General features: G+C 38.9%; 1 protein-coding gene across 5 annotated transcripts in view; it reads left to right on the top strand.

Moving 5' to 3' along the window:
- Positions 1-26,973, top strand: part of TENM1 (teneurin transmembrane protein 1) — a 947,931-nt gene that overhangs the window by 526,789 nt on the left and 394,169 nt on the right. For 4 of the 5 annotated variants that reach the window (XM_089678298.1, XM_089678300.1, XM_089678302.1 and 1 more), the window contains one exon: positions 18,582-18,725. In XM_089678298.1, coding sequence (XP_089534424.1) covers positions 18,582-18,725 — 144 coding nt within the window. The remainder of the gene's footprint in view (positions 1-18,581; positions 18,726-26,973) is intronic. The other variant, XM_089678299.1, reaches the window with a different exon arrangement.

Below are 26,973 nucleotides of genomic sequence, written 5' to 3' on the forward strand. Positions count from 1 at the left end.
CACTTTAGTATATAAAGGGGACAATATAATTACTATACAGTTCAGTACAGAAGGATCAGGAGGGCTCTGCTCATGGAGCTTACAATATAAAGGGAGGGGGAGGTGGTACAAAAGGTAATAGCTGCAGGAAGTAATCTGATGGAGGTGACTCACGTACAGTTTTTAGGTGGAGATGGGGTAGGCTTCAATAAATACATGAGTTTTCAAGGCCCGCCTTAAGGCAGATAGGGTAGGAGCTGACCGTACATACAGGGGTAGGGAGTTCCAAAAGATGGGACAGTTTCTGGAAAATTCCTGGACACGAGCATGGGAGGAGCTAAAGAGCAAGATGTACTGGGAGCAGTGGAAAGGATGATTTGGGCTATATCTGCAGATGAGGTTGGTGATGTAGCTGGGGGCATAAAACCTGCTTATCACTCCCTTTTTTGGGGAGGGCTACCATCCAGCCACTTAACAATATTTGCGAATGTTGTCTCCTACATAATATACATAAACAATGTTTATTTTAAGATGAAAACTGCTTTGTTTTCCCTTTAAAACTCTAATTTCTATTTAAACGTAAAGCCTGCCTTGTCTCTTTCTATGTGCTGCCTATTTAGGTGATCACATTACAGTTTTCACCGAACACATGACTACAGTTTATATTTGAAATAATTTGGAAATTATTGGGTATAGGAGGGGGTTTAGGAAATGTGGAGTAATGATTTTGAAATGTTTTTGTGCACTAATTTTTTTATCGTTTTCTAAACTTTTTATTCAGTGAAGTGTGGTACCTCCAAAAAAGAAGCTCACAAACCATGCTTTTAAATTATTTTGCCACCAGTCTGTTTTACAGAATGTTAAAAAACATAATTATTTTTTAAAAGTAAATTTTCTTTGAAATGATTCAGTTTGGAGTGTGGGGTAATGATTTTTAAGTGTTTTTGTGCACTTATTTTTTTTATCCTTTTGTAAACTTTTTGTTCAATGCAGTGTGGTGCCTCCAAAAATTAGCTCACAAACCATGTTATTAAACTGTTTTGCCAATGGTTAAGTTTACAACATTAAAGGCTTTATATTTATTATTTTAAGAGTAAACTTTACTTGAATTTAGTAATTTAGTTGGTTTGGGGTGTTGCTCCTGCATTTAACTCCCCCTAACCCCCCCAAAAAAAAATATGTTGCAGTTTACATGTTTAAATGTTGTGACAGGAATAATTTTCTAATTGTAGGCTTTTTTCCTTTATTTTTCACCTGGTGATCTGGCCAGTAATTCTCCATTCACACCTAGCTTTTTTGAATTGCACATGTTTTCATTCTTCCTTGTGTGCATTTTTCATGTGACACACCTAGGGCAGCCCATTGATTTAATGATCAACCCATTCAGCAAAGTAGCTCATGCAACCTGCACGCTTTTTATCGCATGTTTTGCCACATTTGTTGCATGGTTCTGCACACTGCAAAATGCATGTTTGCTTGCCATGTTCATGGCACTATTAACAATTAATGGCATTGCAAGCAAAATGCATGTTATTTGCAGTCACTGGGAATGTGTGCAGAAATGCACATTTCTGCATTCATTCCCAGATGTAAATGCAGCCTAACACACTATCTGTCTTAGGGTGGCTCCTCTATCTATGAAGAAGCAATTAAGACACCCTTGGACAGCAAAACTGTTTGGAGACAATAGTGTTAGATGGACTAGTAGATATCAGTGTACTTTACGTAAAGGTTTTGCCTAAATGAACACTCTGTCAGTTTATTGTCTCAACCCTCTGACTTTTGCTGCATTGCTCCTAGGCAAGAAAGCAAAGGCTGCTTTGTAAGTGCTAGTGAAAGCATCATATATGTAAGTATTGATTTTGCCTTTAGAACCACTTTAAACCAATTTAATTGTACAATAAAAAAGTCAATCACACATCCAAAATATGTGATGCCAGAATACGTTGTCGCCAATGCTGTCCTTGGAACTGTGCTGTTCTGTAACACCACATACAGCTTAAAAACACCTCCCAAACCCTCTCCAGACTCAAAGGAAGTATCCTCTTATCTATGTGATATGCATGGTCCTAGCTCTCAGTTAGCCACCTTATACATTATACACAATCACAATCTGTCTATATCATACTATGCTAAAACATTGTTTTGCACCTTGTTTGTATTAAGCTCCATGCACACTAGTGTTTTATTTTTCAGCTAAAAAAATTGGTAATAATAATGCTTCTCGGCACTTAAAAAAACCCTAGTATGCATGGTGCCTTAATGTGTCTGTATGTGCCTGAGATTTAAGGGGATGCTTAGCCTACACAAAAGAAGACATATATAATTTAGACTGCATTACAAATGACATTACTCAAACAGGTATTAGGAAAAAACATGTTCTTATTTCTTATGCTATGGTAAAGCACATGAGAATTTGAATTTTTAGATTTTTTAAGATTTTTTGTTATGTGCATGTATCTTATAGGTGCCAATGTGTTTACTTTGGAAATATGTTTTTTCTGTATGTATTCTTTATTTTATTAAACGTTTTTTACATTATTTAGTATTCAAAAAGGATTACAATCCAACAACAAAATTAAAACAATACAAACTACCCTGTGTCAGGTGCAATAAAAAAAGAAGCCACATGACCCTTTAATTATATTACAAAGGTAAAAAACAGGTGTATTGTGCATCCAGCAATAAGAGTGATATAGCGAGCCACCCACAGTGACAGGCAGTGTAGGTGACCACACAGGTACATTAACATCATTGAGTAGGTCACTTTTCTTGAATTTTCCAGATGATATTACACCAGCAAGGTGAAGATCCAAAGTCCCAAGAAGACAAAAAAAGGGGGGATAGGGAAAGGGGGTAAAGGGCCAAGAGCAGACCTGCTCCCTGCCCACTTTTGCACAAGTGAGGCTATAACAGTCCTGATCATAAGCAAGGGACAAGCCACTTCCTCTAAGTGTACCATTATGGAGATAGAGCAGGTGACTGGCCTGCAAAATAAGTTGAAATTCATTGCAAGAGTACTCAAACCAATAAAACCAGGCCCCGTTAAATTTCTCTTCTATACTCTTTAGGGCTCTAGTCAGACTCTCCCTGTGTCAGATATCCATGGTCTTTCACCTCTAACACTTTCTTTTTTCAAGTGAATTTATTTATTATTTGATTCACTTCACTTGTCTGGAATGCTTTTTTGTTACCTTGTTTGTTTCCTTACATAACATATGTATGATTCTGTTAATTGTAAGGCAGTGCTCGGAGAGAAAAGAGAAAACCATTTAGGCATAAAAAAACGTAACTTCAATCAGAGATAAATAATAGCACAGAATATAATTATAGCTTTGATAACAAGAAAACTATGAGACGTTAATGCATTTACTCCTACCTGCAATTTAAAGATATATATCCTATTAATCATGTGGACATTAACTTTTCATAATTATCTCATGGTGTATTGTACATTCATTGACTCTGGCATATCTCACACAAAAGAAAATTATCCAATTTTATACCATTTTCTCATTTCCATAAAGGAGACTTTATCTCAGCAGCAGAGCATTCATTCACGTCTTTTCACAGGACGTTGATGGTTGAGCAATTACAAAGCTAGTTGTAACAGCCTTAACATTGAACATGTTTGTTCCTTGAATCAGGTTATACTTTTTATTTCTTTTTGTTAAAAATAAAAGACTGGGTAAAGCTTTTTTTCTGATGTCAAGCTACAAAAGGATAGTAACATAAAGAGCTGTGTAACTAGAATGAAGGAAGGTTTTTCCTTCAATTAAGCAAGTAAAACTGTGTTTAGGTTGCATACATTTGGACCCACGGGTTCTGGTAATATAACTTTATGTGATGCCAGTGTCAATAGTTAAGGCGGTAAAATTACACCTGAAGAAAATCAGGTAGAAGTTGAGGATATGATATTAAACAGGGGTAAATATATAGATGAACTGGACTGGAGTACTGGATGAGATTAGTAAATTCCTGTTTTATATACTGATCCAAGGCAATGCCATGGTAAGACAGCATGATCTTGTAAATAAAAAACAATTACATACTCTAGATTAAATGGAATGGAAATTGTTACTTTGCAAACATGTTCTGTCATAAATCCAGATAAATCCTGAATAGTTCCTCATATTTAATCAAGGACAGATCAATATCCTATTCATTGTCCCGACTAATTTAAGTTTCAAGTTAACAATACCAATTATGTGATGTTTTCCCATTTACTTTCAAAATTTGTCTCCTGATGTCTTTTTTTCTGTTAATCAAATACATGTCTGAAAGGTGGTAGTTTGGTTTCTTATAATGCTGGAATATCATGAAAGCAAAGAAGTCCTGTCCTCTAGTGGGCATTGTAGAAAAGTGGGTGTAGCATGTACTGTAGGTTATTTGGGCCAACTGCTTGGGAGGGGCCAAAAGTGTGCCCACATGACTTCTGTGGAAAGTCACACATAGTCACACATAGCCAACATAAGCATTTAAAAAATATTATGCATCTACAAATATGGCCATCTGTAAATGTTGTGGGGCTTTTCAAGTACATCAGTCAATTGAATAAAGTCAAATATAGTATCTACAGTATGTCTATAATTTTAATGTAGAATCTCTTTCCATCGCTTTGTTTTGTTTTATTGTGCACTTTGCTTCATATTAAAACTTTTCTCACTATTATAGAATAAAACTGTCATTACATTTTTAATATATAAATAAGTCTCAAACAGTGCCGTGCAGTAAAAACATAGTGTGCAAGCAAATTAAGTACTATAATAGATTTTCCAATAGTCACATCACAATGCAGCATATACCAAAAGAATAAAAAACAAATAACAGAAGAACACTTAAAGTCCAAAATATCCATGTGATTTTATAATCTTATGTTCAAATTCATGTTTTCATTCAATAATAAAAGATGCCAGAAAAATCAAACTCCTTGGTGCGTTTATATTATTTCAATTACATGCTTATCACCACAAGCGTATATCCCTTCACCAGCTTCTGTATAGTGTCACCTTAAACGTTGACCTGATATAAGGCCTCATGTGCCTGCCCCTTAAAGTGGAGTCTCCTTTGCCATGGCTGTTCTGCTTTTCTCCACTGCACTGATGTTCTCAATCTGCCTCCTTCCTTCTCAATCCCACAATATAAGCATAAGATTCTCTCAAAATATAATAAAATATATAGTGCTCTCTGTATGGGTATTTATATTTTTATTTAAAAAATTAAAATGTATTCAACTTATATTGTGCACCTATACTGGTGCACATCAGTATCCAGGCATGTATTATGGATGACCTCCAACAAAATGGCCACTTGCACACTTCCGAATTAGCGGTGTGACATTGCAGCCCCTCCTAATGTGTTGCATCATCAAATCACATGATTTCATCATGGGATCTCTTGATGAAGTCACGTGATTTGATGATGCAAAGCGTTAGGTGGAGCCACATGCTTTCCACATGGGGGGTGTCTCTTCCCTACAACCCTGACCTGATGGTTGTAGGATCTGTGGGTGGGGGGGTTGAAGTCTGGAACCCCCTTTAAAAATAAGGGGGCCCACAGAAACCACCCTCTCTACATGAATGAGTAAAGGGTACATAGGATCCTTTCTCATTTACAAAAAAGTAACCTAGAAATAAAGACACCCAAACATTTGACCAAGTCTTTATTAAAACAAATCTAAATCCCTAAAAAAGTCCCCCGACGGCCAATCCCAAGAATAATTCCGTCTGAATGACAGCTCATATATGGTAAGAGGTGTGGATAGTAGTGACATAATTGGTGAAATATGGCCATGGCCATATTTGGTCAATGTAATTTCCTAAATATGGCCAGTGACCACATTTGGGCAGTGATGTCACTGCTACCCATGCATCTTTGCTTACATGGCCAGGGATTTCCAGGCATGTAAGTCAGTCTTGCTCTAATGCCAATGATTGATTAGAGGCATCTATCTTTTTTAGAGCTTACTGCTCACTTTAGTGTTTTAGTATCCTAGTATTTAGGATTCTTGCCTTTAGTGCATCTTCTATGTGAAGACTGTTGTGCAGCCTTTCTAATGGCACACAGCAACTCTTTCAATTATTGTCATCCTAATACTTGTCCCCAGTATATGTGCAGCTCACATTCCATTCACTTTAATAGGAAATGCAGCAGTAATTTCGACTTATTAACTGGACTCCCTATATTTTTAGGTAAGTATGTTATATTACGAAAATGGTGAGGAAGATTTTGGACTCTGAAAAAGATAATTTTACTCTGTAAAATTTAATTATACAACATAGTTTTTACATACTGGCTCGCCAAGTACCTGTAATTGTACCTCTTGGGAAAAATTCAAATTTTGTGGGCTGCTATAGGGAAACTCAAGAATTCTTGATAACAAAGAAGCATGTACATGCATAAGAAGACAAGATAAAATGAATACCAATTACAACATAGATTATTCACTTCCTACTGCATAACAATGAATTAGGCAAAAGCTGGACTTTAATGGTGATATTATGACCTTTCGCTGTTGAAAACCTTGTTCATCTGAGCTAGAAATGCTGGCTTTTGTTCAAAGCTCTCTCTGACAAACATATTCAAACTATATCCTGAAACTAAGTGCATTCAAGAAACACTTAATAAAACTGTGTTAGTTGTTTTACAGGAAGGGTATTGATTGGAAACAAGAATGTTGTTTGCATGAGGTGAGCTTCAAAGATCTATCTTGTGCACTCTACCAGAGGATTATATTATGGAATATATTCAGCATGAGTGTTGAGTAATTAGCCAAAACATTATTTTCAATGTATGACTGCTTGGATATATGTCTGTTATGATATAAGGAATTACAAAAGAGTATCCAGGTGTGGTGAGTTAATCAACTTGCACAGCAGGCAGATTGAGGAATTATGGGTGTGAAATGTAACATGTTCAAAGCAGTGAACTTAGCCTATACAATTGAACCAGAATAATTCTTGTGGGCTACCTTTGGGCTCATTTTATTTTTCCAACTGTTAGAAGATTTAATGTTATATAAATTAACAGTAACAGATGCACTTTTAACATAGATTAAAAATGAATCTACTGCAATAATATGAAAAAGGGTTTCCATTTTTAATGAATATAGCTTACAGCTATATTCAACCCAAACCCAGGATTTTTGCAGTTTACAGAACAGGCAAACTAAATGGCCAGATTTGCCCAAATCCCCTGTCTGCTGCTAAGCCAAACTTTTATTTAGTGGCAGTATCACTACCATCGCTAAATGACACACTTCCCACCAACCTGTGTCACTTTGTAAGTGAGCCGATGGGGATCTTGGGAATATCAATGACCATATATGGTCAAGGTTGTCAGCCAGTATCCCTATTCAGTTTATTGACATTCAACAGCTAGAGAGGATTATCATGTAGCATGTTGCCTTTGTTGCTGTTTATCGTGATTGGCAATTGATCTACATAATTGAACAAGGTGTTTAATGTTGGAGTTGTAGTGGGGGATAATGTTTATTTACTTATTTTTTAATAACAAAGACGTTTTTCAGGAATGTCTCTGTGTTTATTTACTATTTGATTTTTGTAGGGAATGAGTAACATACCACATGCTCTTTCATATGGGGGGACCAGATATCAGGTGTTTCCCTTGTTCTACAGGGGCTTCCATATTTCAATAAGCCCCCATGGTAGACCCCCACATCCAACGGGCAAGGGATGTGGGGATGAGGCCCTTGTCATCCTCAACATAGGAACAAGGTGCCTTGCAAGGGGGGCCTCAACAATTTACCCTCCCATTGTTAGGGGCATGTAGAATGATTTGGGTCAGGAGAGTGGTCCCTTCATGCTTGTTGAACCTCCCTTTTGTTTCCATCCAGGCTGCATGCTTGGATAAGCATCTGGTATGAATTTCTTATTTTTTGCATAGGGTCCTCTCAAAATCTGTACCAGACCCTTACAAGGATAAAGGTATACACTTTAAGTGGACCCCACAACAATGTATGTTGTCGCTTTAAGAAAAAATGGTATGGCATCACCCTTATAATCTATACCAGACTCTTATCCACTTATTTAGTGCCAATAGTTTTTTTCTTCCAAAAGTCACTTTTGATTAAGTACATCATACAGGTGCTTCACATGCAGGTTTAAGACATCCCCCAAGCATGCTATTTAAAGGAATTGTGTATTTTTAATCTGGTCCTTTAAGCTGTGATAAAATGTCCCTTCCCATCTGAATGATATTTTTTTTTTTTTTTGCATTAATGCATGTCCCCCATGGCAGTGCCCAGCTACCCATGCTCTTTTCAAACAAAAGCTAAAAAAATAGCATTGAAAAAGGCTAGAAAAACAATTGCAGCACTTTCTTACCACCCGCCTCCTGCCCTCCCCTGATGTGGGCCACCTTTCGTGAGTCTCATGATGCTCCCCAATCAGAATTTTTTCATTTTCTTCACCTTCAACACTGGATATCCTCCCACTGACACACCTTGCCCTATCCATTTAAGAAAACTACATTTGAGCATAACTGCCAGCACTCCCCAGGCTCCCCAGGTCCCAATTCTTCTGTTTATGCATCTTTGAATAGTCGATCATCTCCTGCCTCTCTTTCCTATGAGACCCAATGGAAGCATGACTTGGGATTTAAAACTGATCCAACGGACTGGAGCAAGGCTTGGTCTTCTGCCATTAAATGTTCTATAACCCTGCCACCCTTGAGGAGGCATACAAAGCATTGTTATGGTAGTATTTGGTCCCGTTTGTATAGCCCATGCTGACCCAACTTCCAATGACCGCTATTTCTGTGGGTGTGGCCATCTTGAGGATGTTTTGCACACCTGGTGGACATGTGTGCCACAACTGGCAAGCTTTTGGTCTTGAGTGTTTGGCCTGCTCCATCTGACCACCCAAAAGGAAGCTAAATTTGCCCTGTTGCATTGCCCCATGCCGGGCTTATTCGCTCATCCACAAAACCCAGCATCTTATCTGTTCATAGCAACCAAGAGGACTTTTGCCCGGGCATGCAAGAAACCTTCAGTCCCTTTCAGGGTGTGAAGGACCAGCTGACGGTTATGATGCTTAATGAACAAATCTCTAGTATCCTTAATGACTCCCATGCCAAATTCCTGAAAATTTGAGAACTGTGGCTGGTGTATGCCTTTCCTGACCTTCCTTTGACAAGTGAGGGCTGGCTCTGACTGAGTCTCCAATGATCCTGAGTCTCTTACCCTCCCTTTCTCTCCTGTCTTTGTCTTACTCTTTTTTTCCTCCCTTTGTTTTCCTTCTAACAAGAGGCCTCTGCATCCTCTTTAGACTCATCTATCCTCAGGATTTATCACACTATGATCTGCTAGCTTCAATATCCTGGCTGCCTTTGACAACCATGGAGTCTTCCCAGACACCTTTGCATGTTGCAATTTTGTTTAATATCATTGTTTGCGGAGGATGTGCCCCCTTCATTCTCCATTCTATGTCTGTTTGTCTCACATGATGGTGCCAGTCATAGCCCATGTTGTATTTTATTGTCACATTTGAATAAAAATTATTGAACAAGAAAAAGTCCAGAAAAAAATACAAGATTCAGCCTGCATTTCAATAGGGTTTGGGCATTATGTTCTAGAGTTCACAGATTTCCCACTGGGTCCAGTAAACTATAGTTTGTTAGGTCATTCCTAAGAGTTTTGATCATTATTTCTACATAAAGCAAACATCATATATTAATGCAATTTTGAAACATACATGATTGGGTATTGATCTATAATTGCCTATAGACTGAATTTGAAAACCTTTTCTACAAGAATTATTGAATATTCCATATGCGTGGGTGCAAACATACTAGAAAATGATTGTAATTCAGGACCAAAGAATCTTTGCAAATGTATAAATATCAAAGTTCACTAAATGCAGTAGATGTAAAAGACAGGAAAGGCCGTTACCAGTATCTGTTGTATTAATACTTTAAAGGATGACTAAACTCAAGAAAATTTTTTTATATTTTTCAGTTTACCAGTCTTAAGATGCATTTTTTATTAGTTTTCTTTTTTTGGCTAAAATAATTTTCATCAAGCACAATACCTGTTGATCCCGCCATAAATGCATTGTGTTTGTCACTTGTGTTTGTCACTTTCTGTGAGTTGATCTGTAAGAATAGAAAAATGTTTTCTTCCTTTTATAAACTACTAATCTTACCATTCCCCATGTATTAGAGATGTAAAAGGGAGACATGTTCGTAGTAAAGGCTTAACAGCATAATGGCTCCCAACATAGATGCAGTGGCAGAATGAGTGTAGTTACTGAGGGACAGAAAGTGTGTTATTCATGGGGGTCACCAGGTGAAAAAAAAAAGAAAACTCCAGAAAGAAGAAAAATTATGCAGTCAGTTAAGAACTTATTTTATGGAATAGTATTTCATATTATTAAGGAGAGACAGAATAGTAAATGAAAAATACTGAAAAAATATTACCGTGATGTTTATGTGGAATCTCCATTAACAGATGTAAATAATCTTGAAATATAGTATAGTTAGGGTTTGATCAATGTTGGTGCGCAATATGTCTACTTATCTGTCCAGTTTCTGAGTATAGCTGGGAATGTGATGATTTGAATGTATGATGCCAAGGGGCTATTCTCTTATTTACAGGTGATACCATATGATAGAATGCATAACAATAAGCTGAAGATGAGGATGAACCAGTGTCAGTTTATCAAGACAATGGGAACCAAATCTGACCATACAGGGCTCAGTTTTCTCCATTCATTGGGCTGAACAAAAAAAAAAAGGTGGATGGGGAAATCCTCCCCTCTGCACTATCGTACTATAACAGTGAGGGGAAGACACAGACCGGTGTTGCAGCCATTGCCTGCAGCCCTTGATCAAGCAGCTTTTATCTGACACAGCGGTTGAACAGAAGTCGATTGGTAGCTCAACTCCTGTTCAAATACAGTGATCACACATGGATCGAAATATGTCTGCTCCCTGCAAAACTAGACGAATTTTGATCCATCTACACTCAGTACCCCATAATGACATGAATGAAAACAGAATTTTAGAAATGCTTGTGAATTTATTTAAAAAAAAAAGAGTGCAATATCACATGTAGTTAAGTATTCAGACCCTTTACTCAGTACTTACTGAAGCATCTTTGGCAGCAATTACAGCCTCCAGTCTTTTTGGGTATGTGACAAGCTTTGCACACCTGGATTGAGGATTTTCTGCCATTCTTCTTTGCAATCTTCTCAAGCTCAGTCAGGTTGGCTAGGGACTGTTGGTGGACAGCCATTTTCAGGCCTTTTTATATGTTATATACAGACATAACAGGAAATTGCTCTATTATTCCACAGTGGGTGTTTAATGTATAGCTGTTCGTCATTTAGCTGAGGGGGAATTACATAGGATGTTTGCCTGCCCACTGAGCCAAATCTCTGGTTGAAGCAGTAAGTGATACAATTATCAGCAGCATTAATATTACTGCTAAATGGGACAATGTCACACTCAAGGCTCCTGGTTACTAGGAAGCCAGTAGTCACTGGCATCCTAGAAACCAGTGATGCATCTCCATCCTCATTAATTTACCATTCTGGAGTTTCCTGGCCAGCAGCTGAATGTAAAAAATGGTGTGGCGATGCTGGCTGACATTACTGACCCAATATGGCCACGGCCACACCCTTTTATTTCCATGTGCAAACAGTTTGGGTACATTAAATTACACCATAACATCAGATTTATATTAAGGTATTGAAATATTTCCCATGCACAGGCGTCTCAACCAAATATTAGAGCATGTAGAAATAAATGTACTAATGGTATAGAAAATGATGGTCTTAAGCATTTAACAAGGGATCCCTCATATTTTGCATATTTGTAAATGTCTGTCTAGAATTTTGACAAGTTTGATGGTATTTTCTTCTCAACATTTATCATTGTGTAGAGGTACGGCAGATATTGCTGATAATTAATAATTTATTATTGATAATTCTATCTTTACGTAGAAACAATCATAATTTTAAAATATAACATTTTAAAAATAATAAAGTTGTGTTTGATTACTAAACTTGGTTTCTGCATAGACTGGATTTGTTAGTTTTCTTTTAAAATTGATTTATCTATATATCTTGAATACTATCATTTTGCATCATACCTAGTGCTTAGAATGTTTGTGTAGTGTTTCTTATTTTCAACAAAATTTCTTTGATGGAAGCCTAACTGCATGCATTTAAAGTGGTTGTAAAGGCTCAAGGTTTTTTTTAAAAAAAACTTCTGTGTGCAGCAGCCTCCTCAGGCATCCTAATAGTTACCTGAGCCCCACCGCGATCCAATGATGTGCACGAGAGCCTCGGCCCTCCTCATTAGCTGGCGATCACAGCCAATGAGCCAATGGGGAGCCACGGCACTGTTGTGAATATATACGCAGAAAAGCGGCTCGGGAGTAAGCCTGCTTGGGTGCCCCCATAGCAAGCTGGTTGTTGTGGGAGTGCTCGGCAGGAGGGAAGGGTCAGGAGCACCAGTGGGCGACCTGAGAAGAGGAGGATGTGGACTACTCTGTGCAAACCCACTGCACAGAGCAGGTAAGTATGACATGTTTGTTATTTTAAAAAAATGCCTTTTTATCACTTTAAAGGACAGATCTAGGTATTCCATACCTGTGGATAGTTGTAAGGCAAGTTAAATGATGTTTTTTGTTAGCGCTGTTTTATCCAGAGAGTTTGTGAAATCATACTTGCACATTTTAGCCTCTTATGTGCTGTTATGCAAGTGTCCAATTTGTGTTGTTAATCCTGAAGAAATCAACAGGATGTCCTGAACAACTGGATATCTGGTCTGTGGCACTAGAGGTTAACGCTGGAGTTACATGAGTAGTTTCCAGCAGTTCACTACCCCTACAGAAACAGGTAGCTATTAATTGCTAAGAATATCTACAATATCCATTGCTAAAAAGATGGAACAAATGTTAGCTACACCAGTAGCATGTAGTAGTGACAAACTGCCCACAATTGGTGCATTATGTGATCATGCTTAATTATTTGCTACTTATAGCAGGGCCATCTTTAATATTTATTGGACCCCCATGCACTTTCACACCCACATCATTTCACAGAACCCCTTCCCTCAAAGGACCCCCTCTTCCATACTACCCCCATTATTACATAGGTCACCCCTCCACCACCTTTACACAGGATCATTCCCTCATACTTCCCCATCATTACACAAGTTCCCCTCCCCCAGACTATCCCCATCATTGGACAGGAGCCCTCCCCCATACTATCCCCCATAACCCCCAGGGGTTATTGTTGAGGGTGGAGATGTCGGGAGGGGGTTATTTGTTGAGGGTGGAGAGGCGGGGAGGGGGGTTATTGTTGAGGGTAGGGAGATGGGGAGGGGGGTTATTGTTGAGGGTGGAAAGGTGGGGAAGGGGTTATTGTTGAGGGTGGAGAGGTGGGGAGGGGGTTATTGTTAAGTATGGAGAGGGGGTTATTGTTTAGGGTGGAGAGCTGGGAATGGGGGTTATTTTTTAGGGTGAAGAGGTGGGGAGGGGGGTTATAGTTGAGTGTGGAGAGGTGAGGAGGGGGATTATTGTTGAGGGTGGAGAGGTGGGGAGGGGTGTATTGTTGAGGGTGGAGGGGTAGGAAGGGGGCTTATTGTTTAGGGTGGGGAGGGGGGTTATTGTTGAGGGTGGAGAAGGTGGGGAGGGGCTTATTGTTGAGGGTGGAGAGGTGGGGAGGGGGTTATTGTTGAGGGTAGAGGGGTGGGAAGGGGGTTATTGTTTAGAGCAGAGAGGTGGGGAGGGGGTTATTGTTGAGGGTGTAGAACTGTGGAAGGGGGTTATTGTTGAGGGTGGAGAAGTGGAGAGGGAGGTTATTGTTAAGGGTGGAGAGGTGGGGAGGAGGGTTATTGTTGAGGGTGGAGATCATTGTACTCACTTTCCTCCAATCCAGAGATCTGTTGGAATTGCCCTTAAATAGCTTGAAAACAAATGTTACCCAACAGTTTGAACAAATCGGTATGTGATAGGGTTTACAAGCTTATGAGGCAGTACAAAGTACAAAAAGCATAGCAACCAATCACAATTCACTTTGCTAAATTCCTATCACTGAAAGATAAAATGTGAATTGCTGCTGTGGGTTAGTGCTGTATATTATTTCTATGTTACATCACACATGTTACTATTCACCTCAACAGCTCCTAAAACACATCAATTAGTAATTGAGGGTTTCACGTTATTTTCTCTGCAGTTGCCATTCAGTGGGGTTGATTATCACAGGAGCAGAAAATGTTCACTAAGCAAAGAAAATGTATACTTCATAGAATAGATGAGCTGAAGCTGTGCTCGCTTTGATTACATGATTGGAGGAATAAAGCTTTACTCTATGCACTTTACAGTGGAAATTCTATATGGCTTTAGTAAGCGTTGATTCACACATGTGCTGTGCGGATTGAAGTTCAGGTTTCACAGCTAATTAAAACAGTATTTGTTCAGCAGTTCAGGTCAGATTTAGATCAGGTTCAGGTCATGTTTACATCAGGTTCAGATCAGGATTTTATCCTGTTCACACATGGGCAGTTTAGAAATAGTTCCCATAGAAGTCAATAGACTGTAATCCGCACCTGAACAAGACTGCACTGCTCAGAAATCGGACAGCACTCTTTTTCAATCCGCACTGCCAGTGCACCGGACATACAGTATGTGAACAGGTGCCTACGGTGTCATAGGAAGCAATGTTATTTCACATGTCATGCAGATTGGATGCGGTTCAAACCACATCTAATCCACATATACTGTATGTGAACCAGGACTTAATCAACAGAATTGCAAAGCAGATCAAAAAAGATACAACTGCACTTATTGATTCCTCCATGGCAATAAACAGAATATTGGTTGAATGTTAGCAGATGTAAGGTTAGAGTTATGGAGACTTGCAAAGCCCATAAATCTTTCCTTTACTGTGTAAATTAATTTATGTTGCCATAATGGCTAATGTAGCTTATTACAGTATCCTTGAAATCACAGACTCTATGGGCATGAAAGTAACTCAGTTTGTAGGTCCAACCAAAACTTACAAGTGACATTCACATAAGATTCTCACAATCCACAAATATCTTTGTTCCTATGCAACCCAAATATATACTGTAGGTACATCCAAGATATTTAGTTTTTAAATATGTAGCGCTGCCCCCATAGGAGCCGTTTGTACTTTGCCTAGGCTTTCCCCTAAATCTTCACCCACAGCCAAGCACACAGTATTTCCTATAGCCAGATGCACACAACTTCCGCTCTTTACTCCAATGATCAGTCTAGGGGTTGTAGTTTTTGTTGTTTTTATTTTATTTTAGAACTGGGACAGGGAAGGGATATAATGTGATACTCTGAGCTGAACTATTCACAGTTGAGGACATCTTTCTCTAAGTGTGTTTCCTTAGTAGCTCTGTGTAGCTGACTGGAATGGACTGACTGGATTAGGGCAAAGTCCTTCTGTTGGAATGCAGAACTAAATGGACAGTCGCTCTTCTGGACACCAGCCAGTGTCCCCTTTAGTTTACATCCAGCAGCTGACAATATAAGTCCCGAGGGGGTTAAACAGCAAAAAATCCGAGGAGGATCCCTTTTGGACAGTCTGCATTCAAAAGCTTTTTCTGCAGGTCACCTTTCTCCATTATGCCAGGCAAAATCTGTAGGCATCCCCCTCAGTCAGCTCTCATAAGCACCCTGTGTTTCAGCATTCTGGACCTCTGGTTGCCCACCTGAGTCCTCATGGCAGGATGTGCCAGGGAGGCAGCGCCTTGATAGTTGGAACATCCTTCTCTGTGGAATAGGAAGAAGAACCCAGATCCCCTATGCTCACTGAATATAAATACTAGCACCCAGCATGCTCAGGGGCACCACTCCCTTTAATTGGCTGGAGCTGCATCCATATATACACTGCTCATCTACATGCCTCACACTATTCACCGAGAACCTTCCTTGGTTAGCTGGATAAAGATGAATCTTCACCCAGATGCAGCAGCACAGTAAGTTACACAGGATGAACTAGCTAACCAATTGTGGCTCTTCTGTTAAACAGAAAGAGCCACTAAATTTGCTTAACAATCTCCTAATAAGCAGTAGATTACATTATGCAATACTCAACTATCTACATCCTAGCACCTATCTAGGAGGGTGCTACAAATAGGTGCTAAGCAGTTTCATACTGCACTGGTTTCATTAATTCTGATGCTAATTTTAATTCTGTTAAGGAGAGCTTTTACATCAAGGTTATTCTGTGGCCTATGGAAAGTGTCAGTATCTTAAAGTAATTTTTTTTTATACTGTGAAAAATGCAGTGGGAGAAGTAATACTCCCTTTACTACAGAGTGATAAGAAGATTGCAGTAGTGAGTGGAGCAAAACCAATAAGGAGATCTTGCAACCAGGAACCTAAAAAATACAAGAAGCTTACGAGTGATTCTAATTTTCAGCAATTTCCAAAAGTATTTACCAAAAAGAGAACAGTCATAGGAGTAAGTGGAAGTCAAAGCTGGCAATTCTAAGCTTTTGTTAAAAAATGTTAGTTGTGCTAATGACTCTTGCTTCAGTACTTTGAATCATGGAGATTGAGTTATTAAGGCAAATAGGCTGTTTCCTTTGCCCAGGAAGGGAAGTTGCACTTTGCATGGGAATGACCCCAAGAGCCCTGAAGAAAAGTTCCTTGCAAAGTCCAACTTTGTTTTGAAAAGTCTATTTTCCTTTATTAAATCAACCCCATGGGCCTAAAGTACTGAAGCAAGAGTCAATAGGACAGTTAGGTGGTCAGTAAAAAGAAATTCATCCAGTCCTCAAGGATGGAGTGTCCCATTTTTCTCTCCCAATCCCTGGTGTAGGATGGTCAACAAAGGAAGGCATGCATCAGAAGCAGGGGCGGACTGACCAATTGGATACTCGGGCACTGCCCGAGGGCCGGGGTCAGTAGGTGGCCCTATGAGATGCCCCTGGTTCCTTTTTCATAGGCTTTTTTGAGTTTGGGCAAGGACACAGGGGCCCCATGATCCCCTACTGCCCGGGGGCCCCATGAGTTGTCAGTCCACCCCTGATCAGTAGGATGTTATAGAGCTGATAGACAACATATGTGCAGTCAATATTGCTGAGAAATAAGGCTACAAAGGGTGTCAAATTCCTAAAAAGTTGTTCCATGGTGTTAAGTCGCACATGGAAGTGCTAAGGTAGTAGTAATGCAGACATCTGCTTGAATGAGGGAGGTCTGTAGTGGACAGTGCTGGTTTAAGACAAGAAGGGTATATAGTGCATAACTAAGGAGGGTTCAGATGTACTCCATTTTAGGAACCTGTTGCAAGCCAATCCTGAGTTGTCAAGTATAGGGGTTAGAGGGCCTACATGGGAGAAGATTTTGTACTGCAAATTGCAAATTTCAGAGTCCCAAACATCTAAGTGGGAAGTGACAAGACTGGAAAGAACCTGTGTGGATTGGAAATGTGACAGTCAAACCCAAAGAAGGGACAAAAGGGCTATAGGGCTTGTGTGTTGTTCTGTGATTATTAAGTTATTTGTGGGCATGAAAAAAAAAACTGTGATATGACTCAAGACTCCTACAATATGTAAAAGTTCCATATGCAGTACGCCCAAATCTCCCTACAATGTGTGCTTAACCAAGATGTCATAGTGTACACAAACCAAAGTATGCACATAGAGCTAATAAGTAATAGTACTGTAACAGTACTGCCAGGTGCTACAGAAAGAGGTGCCCGAACAAAATGTTGCTGTTGGGCCCATGATCCGTAGCCTGATCTTTATCATTGCTTGATTATTAAGTTGTTCACCTGGAAAAACGCATAAGTTGTCCTGGACCCTGATAATTGCATTCTTTTTTCAAGTGAGTGATTCACAAAGCAAGGAAGGGGGATTACAGCTCTTGGGCAGGCACCTTTACAGTCATGTCAGTAACATATTTCCCGACCTATTTATTCAGAAATGTTCATGTAACATGCTCATACACAGGGAGTATGATGACATAATCTGCCAAAGATTGTCTATTGATAAAAGGAAAGAATAGCTCCTATTGCTCTTCTGTATCCAAGTAGCTGTCACAAAGCTCTTCTCTACCAGGACCTTATTTCCCATGTAGCCATAGCCATGTGATAGTGAAGTAACTGTGGCCATAACTATGTAATAATTAGGAAACTGAGGCCAAGTAGAGCATCCCACTCTGCCGTTTAGTTTTTACTATTTCATAATTTTAAATGGATGACCTTTTTAGGTAATTAATTTACTGTGTTATTAATTAATTACCATAGTATAACAATATAATGGTATTTACTGTAGTTGAAAGTTGTAAGTAACATAGTGTATTTGTTTTTAAATAAAGTACTATGTGAAGTGATATAACAATAATTAGCTTTATTACTAGGATAAGTTTACAGAGAAACAAAGGCTCTGAACAACTATTTACTTCAATGATCAGCCTCTTGCTGCCTATCCAAAAGTGGTGTTTCACTACAATTTTATAATGCAAGAGCAAGTACTAAATAGGAATTAGGGGATAAAGACAGGGATAAAGATAAAGATATACAGAGAATGTTTGTTATTTTATCTACTGAATGCTTTTTGTGCTTTTGGGATTAATTTGTGTTCTTGTTTTATAGCAGTTCACTTGTTTGGTTTAACTTGGCAACTGCAACCAGTCGAGAGTGAGCTTTATGAGAATGGTGTCAGCAAAGGAAGCAGAGGAGAGGAATCCATGGATACCACATATTCACCTCTCGGAGGAAAGATTTCTGAGAAAAAAGGTAAATTTGTATACAGCTTTCATAAGGCCAGTACAGCATTAACAAATCCAGTTATGTATGTGCATTAAACATCAACAGGGTCATATGTATCTGAATAGCACAAAACTGAAGAATTGGGTTTTAGCATACTGTTTCCATCACCACACACAGACATAATCAGGCAGTTTGTGTTGATTATTTGGATGAAGGAGAAAAGTTTCCAATAGATATAAAAAAGCTCTACACTGAACAATGCAACAGCACCATTTCCTTAAATTTTAGTGGTGTCACCTTTTACCTTTTCTTTGTCATACTTAAGCTGTCCATAGATGGATTAAATCTCAGCCTGTTCAACAGGGACCAACTGAGATTTGAGCCATCTATGGTCAGTTAAAACAAACCAATACCCTTCTATCTATGGGCAGGGTGATTGTTCTGAAGTCAATCTATCGGCTGACTTCAGTACATACAGCCTGTCAGATTTTTGTTTGCAATTACTGCTGGTAGCTATAGCCAGTCATGTTGGAAAAGTGCACAATGACCAAGGGCATGGAATGATGGTAGCATGTACCGTAGAGCAGTACATCTGTGAATTTATGATATCATCAATGAAATGCAGCTCCCTGACTCCAGCAGCACTCATGCAGTCCCACAGAAGGACACTGCCACCACCATGTTTCACTGTAGGAACATGCATTTTTCTTTGTACTCCTCTCCTTTGCGACGGCATACAGCTTTGGAGCCATCAGTTCCAAAAACGCTCCAGAGTCCCAGTAATCTTCTTCTTTCTCAGCATGGGTCCTGGAAAAATCTAGGTGGCCTTTTTTGTGCATGGGCTTTAGGAGAGACGTCCTTCGTGGACAACACCCATGCATGCCATTCCTCTGCAGTGTACGCCATATTGTGTCATGGGAAACAATCACCCCAGTTTGGCTTTCTATTTCTTTATCTAACTGCACTGAACTTGCCTGGTAGTTTTCTTCAACCTTTCTCATCAGAAGACGCTCCTGTCAAGGTGTTAACCTCTGTGGATGGACATCTCTGTGAGATGGTTGCAGTTCCATCTTTGTTAAATTTTTGTATGATTTTTGTTACAGTATTCTGACTGATAAGTAAAGCTTTGCTGATCTTCTTGTAGCCTTCACCTTTCTTGTGTAAAGAAATTATCTCAGGTCTTGCTGGCAGCATGAAATGGAAAAGGGTTTTCTTTGTTAAGTATTGCCCTTTTATAATCAACTGTCTGCTGGACACCTGTTTAATGAATAAGTAGACTCTTGTTAATCAGGATTTTGTCCTCTAACATTTAGCTTTGCTCCTAAGACTTTCATTGAGGTGTATTCATTTGTGCAAAATGGTCTTTAGTAGGAAAAATACTGTTTTGTGTGTGCAAATTAACAAATCTTGTTTGCTATCAATGTAGTAGTGTCCCATTCTGATTCTGAAAGGAATGTAAAGGTTTTCTGACAAATCTGTTGGGGTGTACTCATTTTTGCTTAGCAATATATATATATATATATATATATATATATATATTTGTATATAATTGCAGAGATGAACACAGCACTCATAGATTCGATTCCTTCATCTTTACTGCATAAATGCCATTGGGCTTGACATTTGTCGTGTTCACACCTTATGGCTGGAGATAGGGTATTGCAGTGCTGGGAGAGTGATCTAGGGACAAGCAGAATGCTGTCTGTAAACACTGTTTTGAATGCTCTTTTGCATTTCACACAGTATGAATAAGGCCCTGAAGTGGCTCTGAATAAACTGCATACATCTAGTGGTGCCTGCACATAAATGGGTTGCAAGACTACTACTCCTCCCCAATGCTGAACCATTCTGATCAAGAAAAAGTTCAACACTTCTTAATTGAGTAGAGGGAATAAAAGTTGCTTCATGTGTGTATATGCACTTCTCAGTGTATGCACCTTATACCTAACAATAATTTTTTTTCTGGATTGGAAATACTGTATTTTCAGTAAGCACATGTTCTCAGTTATTATTTCAGTGTTTACTTTAAGGCCCCATTTACACAGGATGATTAGCTGCAGGGCCATGTGTTACCAACATGGGGATGCATGCAACGCTGCCTTGTGCTCTAATACACATCTGTGGGACTGCCGACATGGGGATGCATGCAACACCTTGCATCCTGGCAACATGCGTCCCTGCATTGGGGAATGCAGCCGTTCACCCTGTGTGAATGGGGCTTATAGTATTTTTAAAACAAATCACATTTTAGATGACTACTTTTCTATTTTTGCTAGTGTTAAATATAATGCTTGAGAGATTAGCTACTTGATATCGCCAACACTATAATAACCAGACATAGCATCTTTTTTAGGGTATCAGCCAACACATAGACTTACATTATAGGAAGGAGCAGTAAATTACTACGAACCAGAAGCAGGGCATGCAATGTAATGTAATGAACAAGCATGGATTCCCTAAATCAGTATATATAAATTAGGGAATTTAGGGAATCCATGCTTGTTCATTACATTGCTTGCCCTGCTTCTGGTTCTGTAGTAATTTACTGCTCCTTCCTACAATATATATACTGTATATATGTACAAACTACATATTTATTTTCCATGTATATCTAGAAAATCATTGAAAAGGCTATATGTTCCTTTTACAGAATCAGCCATTTCTGTTGAATGTGTTTTTTACAGAGCAATTACATGTAGAGACAGACTAGCAATCTTATATCAAAATATGTTGGTAAACACCCGTATACATTACTCTAGCCTACTCTATTGTAATTGGTTTGTTAATGAAGTTTTTAATAGAAATGTAGACTAGAGCATATCAAGTGTCCAGAGAAAACCATGGTGAACTTATCAGAAGACCCAACAAGATCCTATCATGTGAAATCTCAGTAAATTATGAGTTTAGTGTAACAAATACCAAGCAGGAAGGGTAATCAAGATATAGTTTAATGATGCCTCTTGCCTGAAAATATTGATTTCAGCAGAGTGTTGTATTACACCATTACAAAGTAGGATGAAATAACTTTCTCCTGCAAATCCATTAAAATAAAGAAATTGTATTAGCATAAAATAGGATTGAAGTTTTAGTCTGTTTGGTGCCATATAGCTGCACTAAGATCAGTGAAATGCAAGTGAGATCAAAAGGAAAATATTGCAGCCCGAGTTTTATTGATATGACTAAGCCACAATGCTTTCAGAGCACATTGAAATGTAATTGATCGCTGTGGCACTTAGATCCACCAGCAGGAGACATACAGTACATGCAATCTAAGAGACCCTCCAATTTAGTAGAACACAGGTCTTCATAAACTGAATGATATTACAGATTGACACATACCAACAGACCAGTTAACAATTCAGGTTTGCCTCCAATAAACCTGGCCAGACTTTGGAGATATGCCTCCTGTCCCATTTGGCCGATACTGTAGATGGGATTGTTTCATTACTTATCAGGGCCTATTTAGAAAAGGTTTAAATCAACATTTCACCTTTTTAATGGGAAAAATAATTTAAATTGTTTTGTTTCACCTGTTCCTTTTAGCATATAAATATAGGTTTATTTCATTCATCCAATCGTGTGGAAAGCAAAACCCCTTTTTTATGTATTAAAAAGAACACAACTTCACTTTAATTCCTACATTTAGAGAAAAATTTATTTTCTAAGTAAACATTCTTTACCCCTTTAAGGACAACTACAAATCCAGCCCACACTTCCTGCCCTCCATCCCAATTTAAAGTTCACCTTTGGGAACATGCTACATGGTTTACCTGTTTTTAGGGTGAAACATGTAACATGTTACCACTCCTGCAGCTCTCAGCCCCAATCCCCCCCTCCCTGTGACAGTGGGTCAGGGATCTTCTCCCCACACCTGCAGTCACAATAAAAAAAAAAACGCAGCTGTGCAGGGCTCCGCCCACCCGGCTATATCATTCATTCACAGAGTTCTGTGAATGGGAGAACTACAACTATTGTCAGCCTTTGAAGCTCACAGTTTTTAGTCCTCAGTGAAATACTAGGGCACTGGTGAGTGTTCTACACTCACTGGCTCCTTTATTAGCAATACCTGTTCAATTGCTTGGTAACACAAGTTGCTAATCAGCCAATCACAGGGCTGCAACTCAATGCATTTAGGCATCTAGAGGTAGTGAAAAGGACTTCCTGAAGTTCAAACCAAGCATCAGCATCGGGGAAAAAAGGGGATTGAAGTGTCTTTGAATGTGGTTGTTGGTGCCAGACGGGCTGATCTCAGTATTTCAAAAAACGCTGATCTACTGGAATTTTCACGCATAACCACCTCTAAGGAAATCGAGATTCATCAGACCAGGCAAATTTTTTCAATCTTCTATTGTCCAATTATGGTGAGCCTGTGTGAATTGTAGCCTCCGTTTCCTGCTGACAAGAGTGGCACTCAGTGTGGTCTTCTGCTGCTGTAGCCAATCTGCTTTAAGATTCGACGTATTGTGCATTCAGAGATGGTTTTCTGCATACCTTGATTGTAACGAGTGGTTTTTTGAGCTACTGTTGCCTTTCTATCATTTTAAACCAGTCTGCCCATGCTCCTCTGACATCAACAAAGCATTTTTATCCACACAACTGCCACTCACTGGATATTTTCTCTTTTGTGGACCATTCTTTGTAAACCCTAGAGATGGTTGTGTGTGAAAATCCCAGTAGATCAGCAGTTTTTGAAATACTCAGACCAGCCCGTCTGGCACCAACAACCTTGCTATGTTCAAAGTCACTTAAATCTCCATTCTGATGCCCGGTTTGAACTTCAGCAACTCATCTTTACCACGTCTAGATGCCTAAATGCATTGAGTTGCTGCCATGTGATTGGCTGATTAGCAATTTGTGTTACCAAGCAATTGAACAGGTGTACCTAATAAAGTGGTAGGTGAGGGTAGGTACTTCATTGATTCTTCCTGTCACTGTGTGACTGCCTGCCCGTACAAGGTGTGAGCAGACAGCTTACACTGACAGTCTGCAAGAGCCCTGCATTGCATCCGCGATCTGCTGATTGTGGGTGCAATGCTGTACAGACTCCTAATAAAAAATAAAGATGTGCAGTTATTATTTTTGTAAAAGGTAAACTTTAAAACTCCTTTAACTTAGAACACCACTCATACACAGGTGCCTTTTTACTTCTTTGTGATGCATAAATCTTATGCCCAGACCTGTGCAGTAACTCCCCATAAACATGGATGAGGGCATACCCCCTAACATGGTGATGCTAATAGTATGGTCCTATTCAAATCTATGGGGAGTTATTGAACAGGCATAGACAGTGCCAGGTTTTCCTTAGAGAGTTTTACTTTAGGTTAATGAATCCCCAGTTATGTGTCAATAATTAAATTTCCAGTGCTGTCATTGTCAAGTTAGTAATATTTATCACCAGAGACAAAAAGTTTCTGTTTAATGATATCTAAAATGTCTTTGAATGTGTTTTATGTGTGCTAAACAATATAAGTTCTTTCACAGTCGCTTTGATACCCCATTAAACTGCAGACGTTAGTTCATTTTCATGTTTCATGCAATGTTCACAGTATAAAAACATATAATAAATATGAAATTAATGTCTGTTTAACAGCTTGTAGTCCCAGTCTTAAGAGAAGCATAACCTAAAAAGTATATAACCGTTCACTAATCCAAGCTTTGTCACAGGGCCAATAACATCTGTATGAGGCCTGCTTCCAAGCAATAACTCATTTTGTAACCTTATCAATCCATGCTTCTGTTACTCCCGAACTTCCTACAAAAATGACAGTACACATAACAGTGCTACATGTTCCTAAAGTCCAAACAGTATTAGTTTACATAATGGACCTGAATGACTGAACTGTAAAGTGAGTTGAGATATAGTGAAGAGTTTTTTTTACTGTGATTAGATATGTGCCTTCACAGTTTTTTTTTCTTAATAGACACTTTGAAAAATTAAGATTTTAGCTGAAACTACCATGGTCTGAGTGGAAACTATTATTTTAAGCATAGGGATAATCTACCTAATACTGATATTTCATTTATTTATTTAGGTATTGCTGTATAGAATTACACACAAAATCATTCTCGCTTTCAGGGACTTCAGTGATGAGATTTGTGAACCTCTAAAATAATAGGACTGCACTATTATTTTAGAGACTGCAATTCTGGGACTGTCACCTATACCCTGAGTGCTAGCGGCTATACTTTTACTCATATTGATATATATATATTTATTTTTTAATATTGTATAATTGCATTTAGTGCTCGCTCTATTATCTTTTTGAAAGATTTGTGAACCTGTGTTTAAAGTTTTGCCATATGTTTACCATATGTTTACTCTACTGTTTGATTTTTTTTTTTATTATTATTATTATTATTTTATCTTTTGTAAAATGCAGGTTAAAAAAAATATGCTCTCCCTGCTATAAGGCTGGAGGGATGAGAATGCAAATTAGAAGGAGGCAGAGACAGAAAGAAAGTTATTGCCATAAAAGCATCAATGTACACATTGGGGGCGATTTATTAAAACTGGAGCACACAAAATCTGGTGCAGCAGTGCATGGTAGCCAATCAGCCTTTAATTTAAACTTGTTCAATTATGTTTAAACAATAGAACCTGGAATCTGATTGGTTTCTATGCAATGCTGCACCAGATTTTGCACTCTCCAGTTTTAGTAAAGCTGCCCTATTTTGTCAACATCTACCAAAAATTAAAATAGTTGGTTTGGATGGATTGGCCTGGTAATCAGATCTGTGGAAAAAAAGTTACATTTGTAAAATAATCCATAGGGCTGTACTTTACAAACAGAGCTGCTTACCCTAACGGGCATAAGGTTTAATTCACAAAGGGCTTTTTACATCAGAAAGGTAAGTTTGAGATCTGTTTGCTTTTATTCATCCATATAACTTAGTGTCAATATATGACAAACACATAGTTGATAAATACAAAAGCATGGTAAATGCATCTTAAGTGCATTTCAAATGTGCATGTGCACTAACTTTAAGTTATTTGAATTCTATTCAGTGTTGAACCTTATAAATGTTCCAATCCAAATGTTCAGTTCACTGAATTTACAATTGCATAGGCTCCGAATCATTTCCTTTTCCCATTCTGGCTGCTGATGCAAACAGCCTCTGGTTTTGCTAGCAAATACATCTCAGTGCTATAGGAACATAACTTGTGGTTACAATCACAACTCTGCTTTAGGGACACCTAAAGAGATTACCTAGGCTTATCCAAACACCTTCTCTGTTAGCATCACCTTTAACACACCTACTTCTAAATCAATTTCCCTGGAGATGAGGGAACATGCTATACAAGGTGGAACAAGGACTTAGGCAGAGAGCGGTGGTGCAAACGTGGGATTGACAATGGTTATGACAGCTGAAGTTTTTGTGGTATAGGAATGTCATGCCTACCCCTAATGCAGGTGGTCAGACACTATAGATGGCTTCTGTGTTCTTCACCTATAGCAGCCCCCTTTCCCATAAGGCAATCAGGCCTACCGCTACTCAGTTGCCCCCAGGACGTATACACAATGCTATAGTGCCTGGCTACCATGCTGAAGCAGGTGCAAACTGAGCAAAGCAAACAAGTCCATGTGGTTGGCAGACAGGCCTAGTGGTTCAGTGACAGTCCATGTACAAGGCAGGCAAGGTTCAGGATTGTTAGCATTAGAACCGTAGTCAAAAGACAGACAGAGTTCAGAGAGTAGTCAATATCTGATCCAAAGAAGGGAATGAGGGAATCCAAACAGCAGAGCAGGACAGACAGACAGGAAACTTGCAGCATGTGTAACAAAAGTAATATCACAAGCATGAGACTGCAGGATTGGCTGGCTTAAATAAGCTTTGGTCTCCACCCAGAGACTGGCCACATCAATTGCCTTGCAGGTGCACAGACAGGCAAGGATGCATCATTGTTAAAACCAGGATGCTGTAATGAGACCAGCAGCTGTGATGGATCAGGATCACTAGCACTCCTGACAGGGAGGTAATGGGTTGAATATTAAAGTGACAGGGGGTGTTATAGGCATTGAATCTGATTCTGGAGCAGCGGGTGTGTGATCGAAACAAGATATCTGGTTTATATCTTCCTTAAGGCCTCAGGTATATCAAGCTACCTCACCGAGGGTCTCCAGATTCATTTTAAATTACAGTGCTAAGTCCTGTTTAAATGTTGCATTTTGAAGTATGGTGCCCAACGTCCAAATCTGAAGTTTTCTGCTTTGACAGATAGCAAAATCATTATATTAGTAAGGAGCTACGCAAAAAGATTTAATAGTCTATTCAT

Source organism: Staurois parvus, unplaced genomic scaffold (assembly GCF_062004578.1).
Source record: "Staurois parvus isolate SC_StPar_1 unplaced genomic scaffold, SC_StPar_1.0 ptg000202l, whole genome shotgun sequence".
NCBI lineage: Eukaryota > Metazoa > Chordata > Amphibia > Anura > Ranidae > Staurois > Staurois parvus.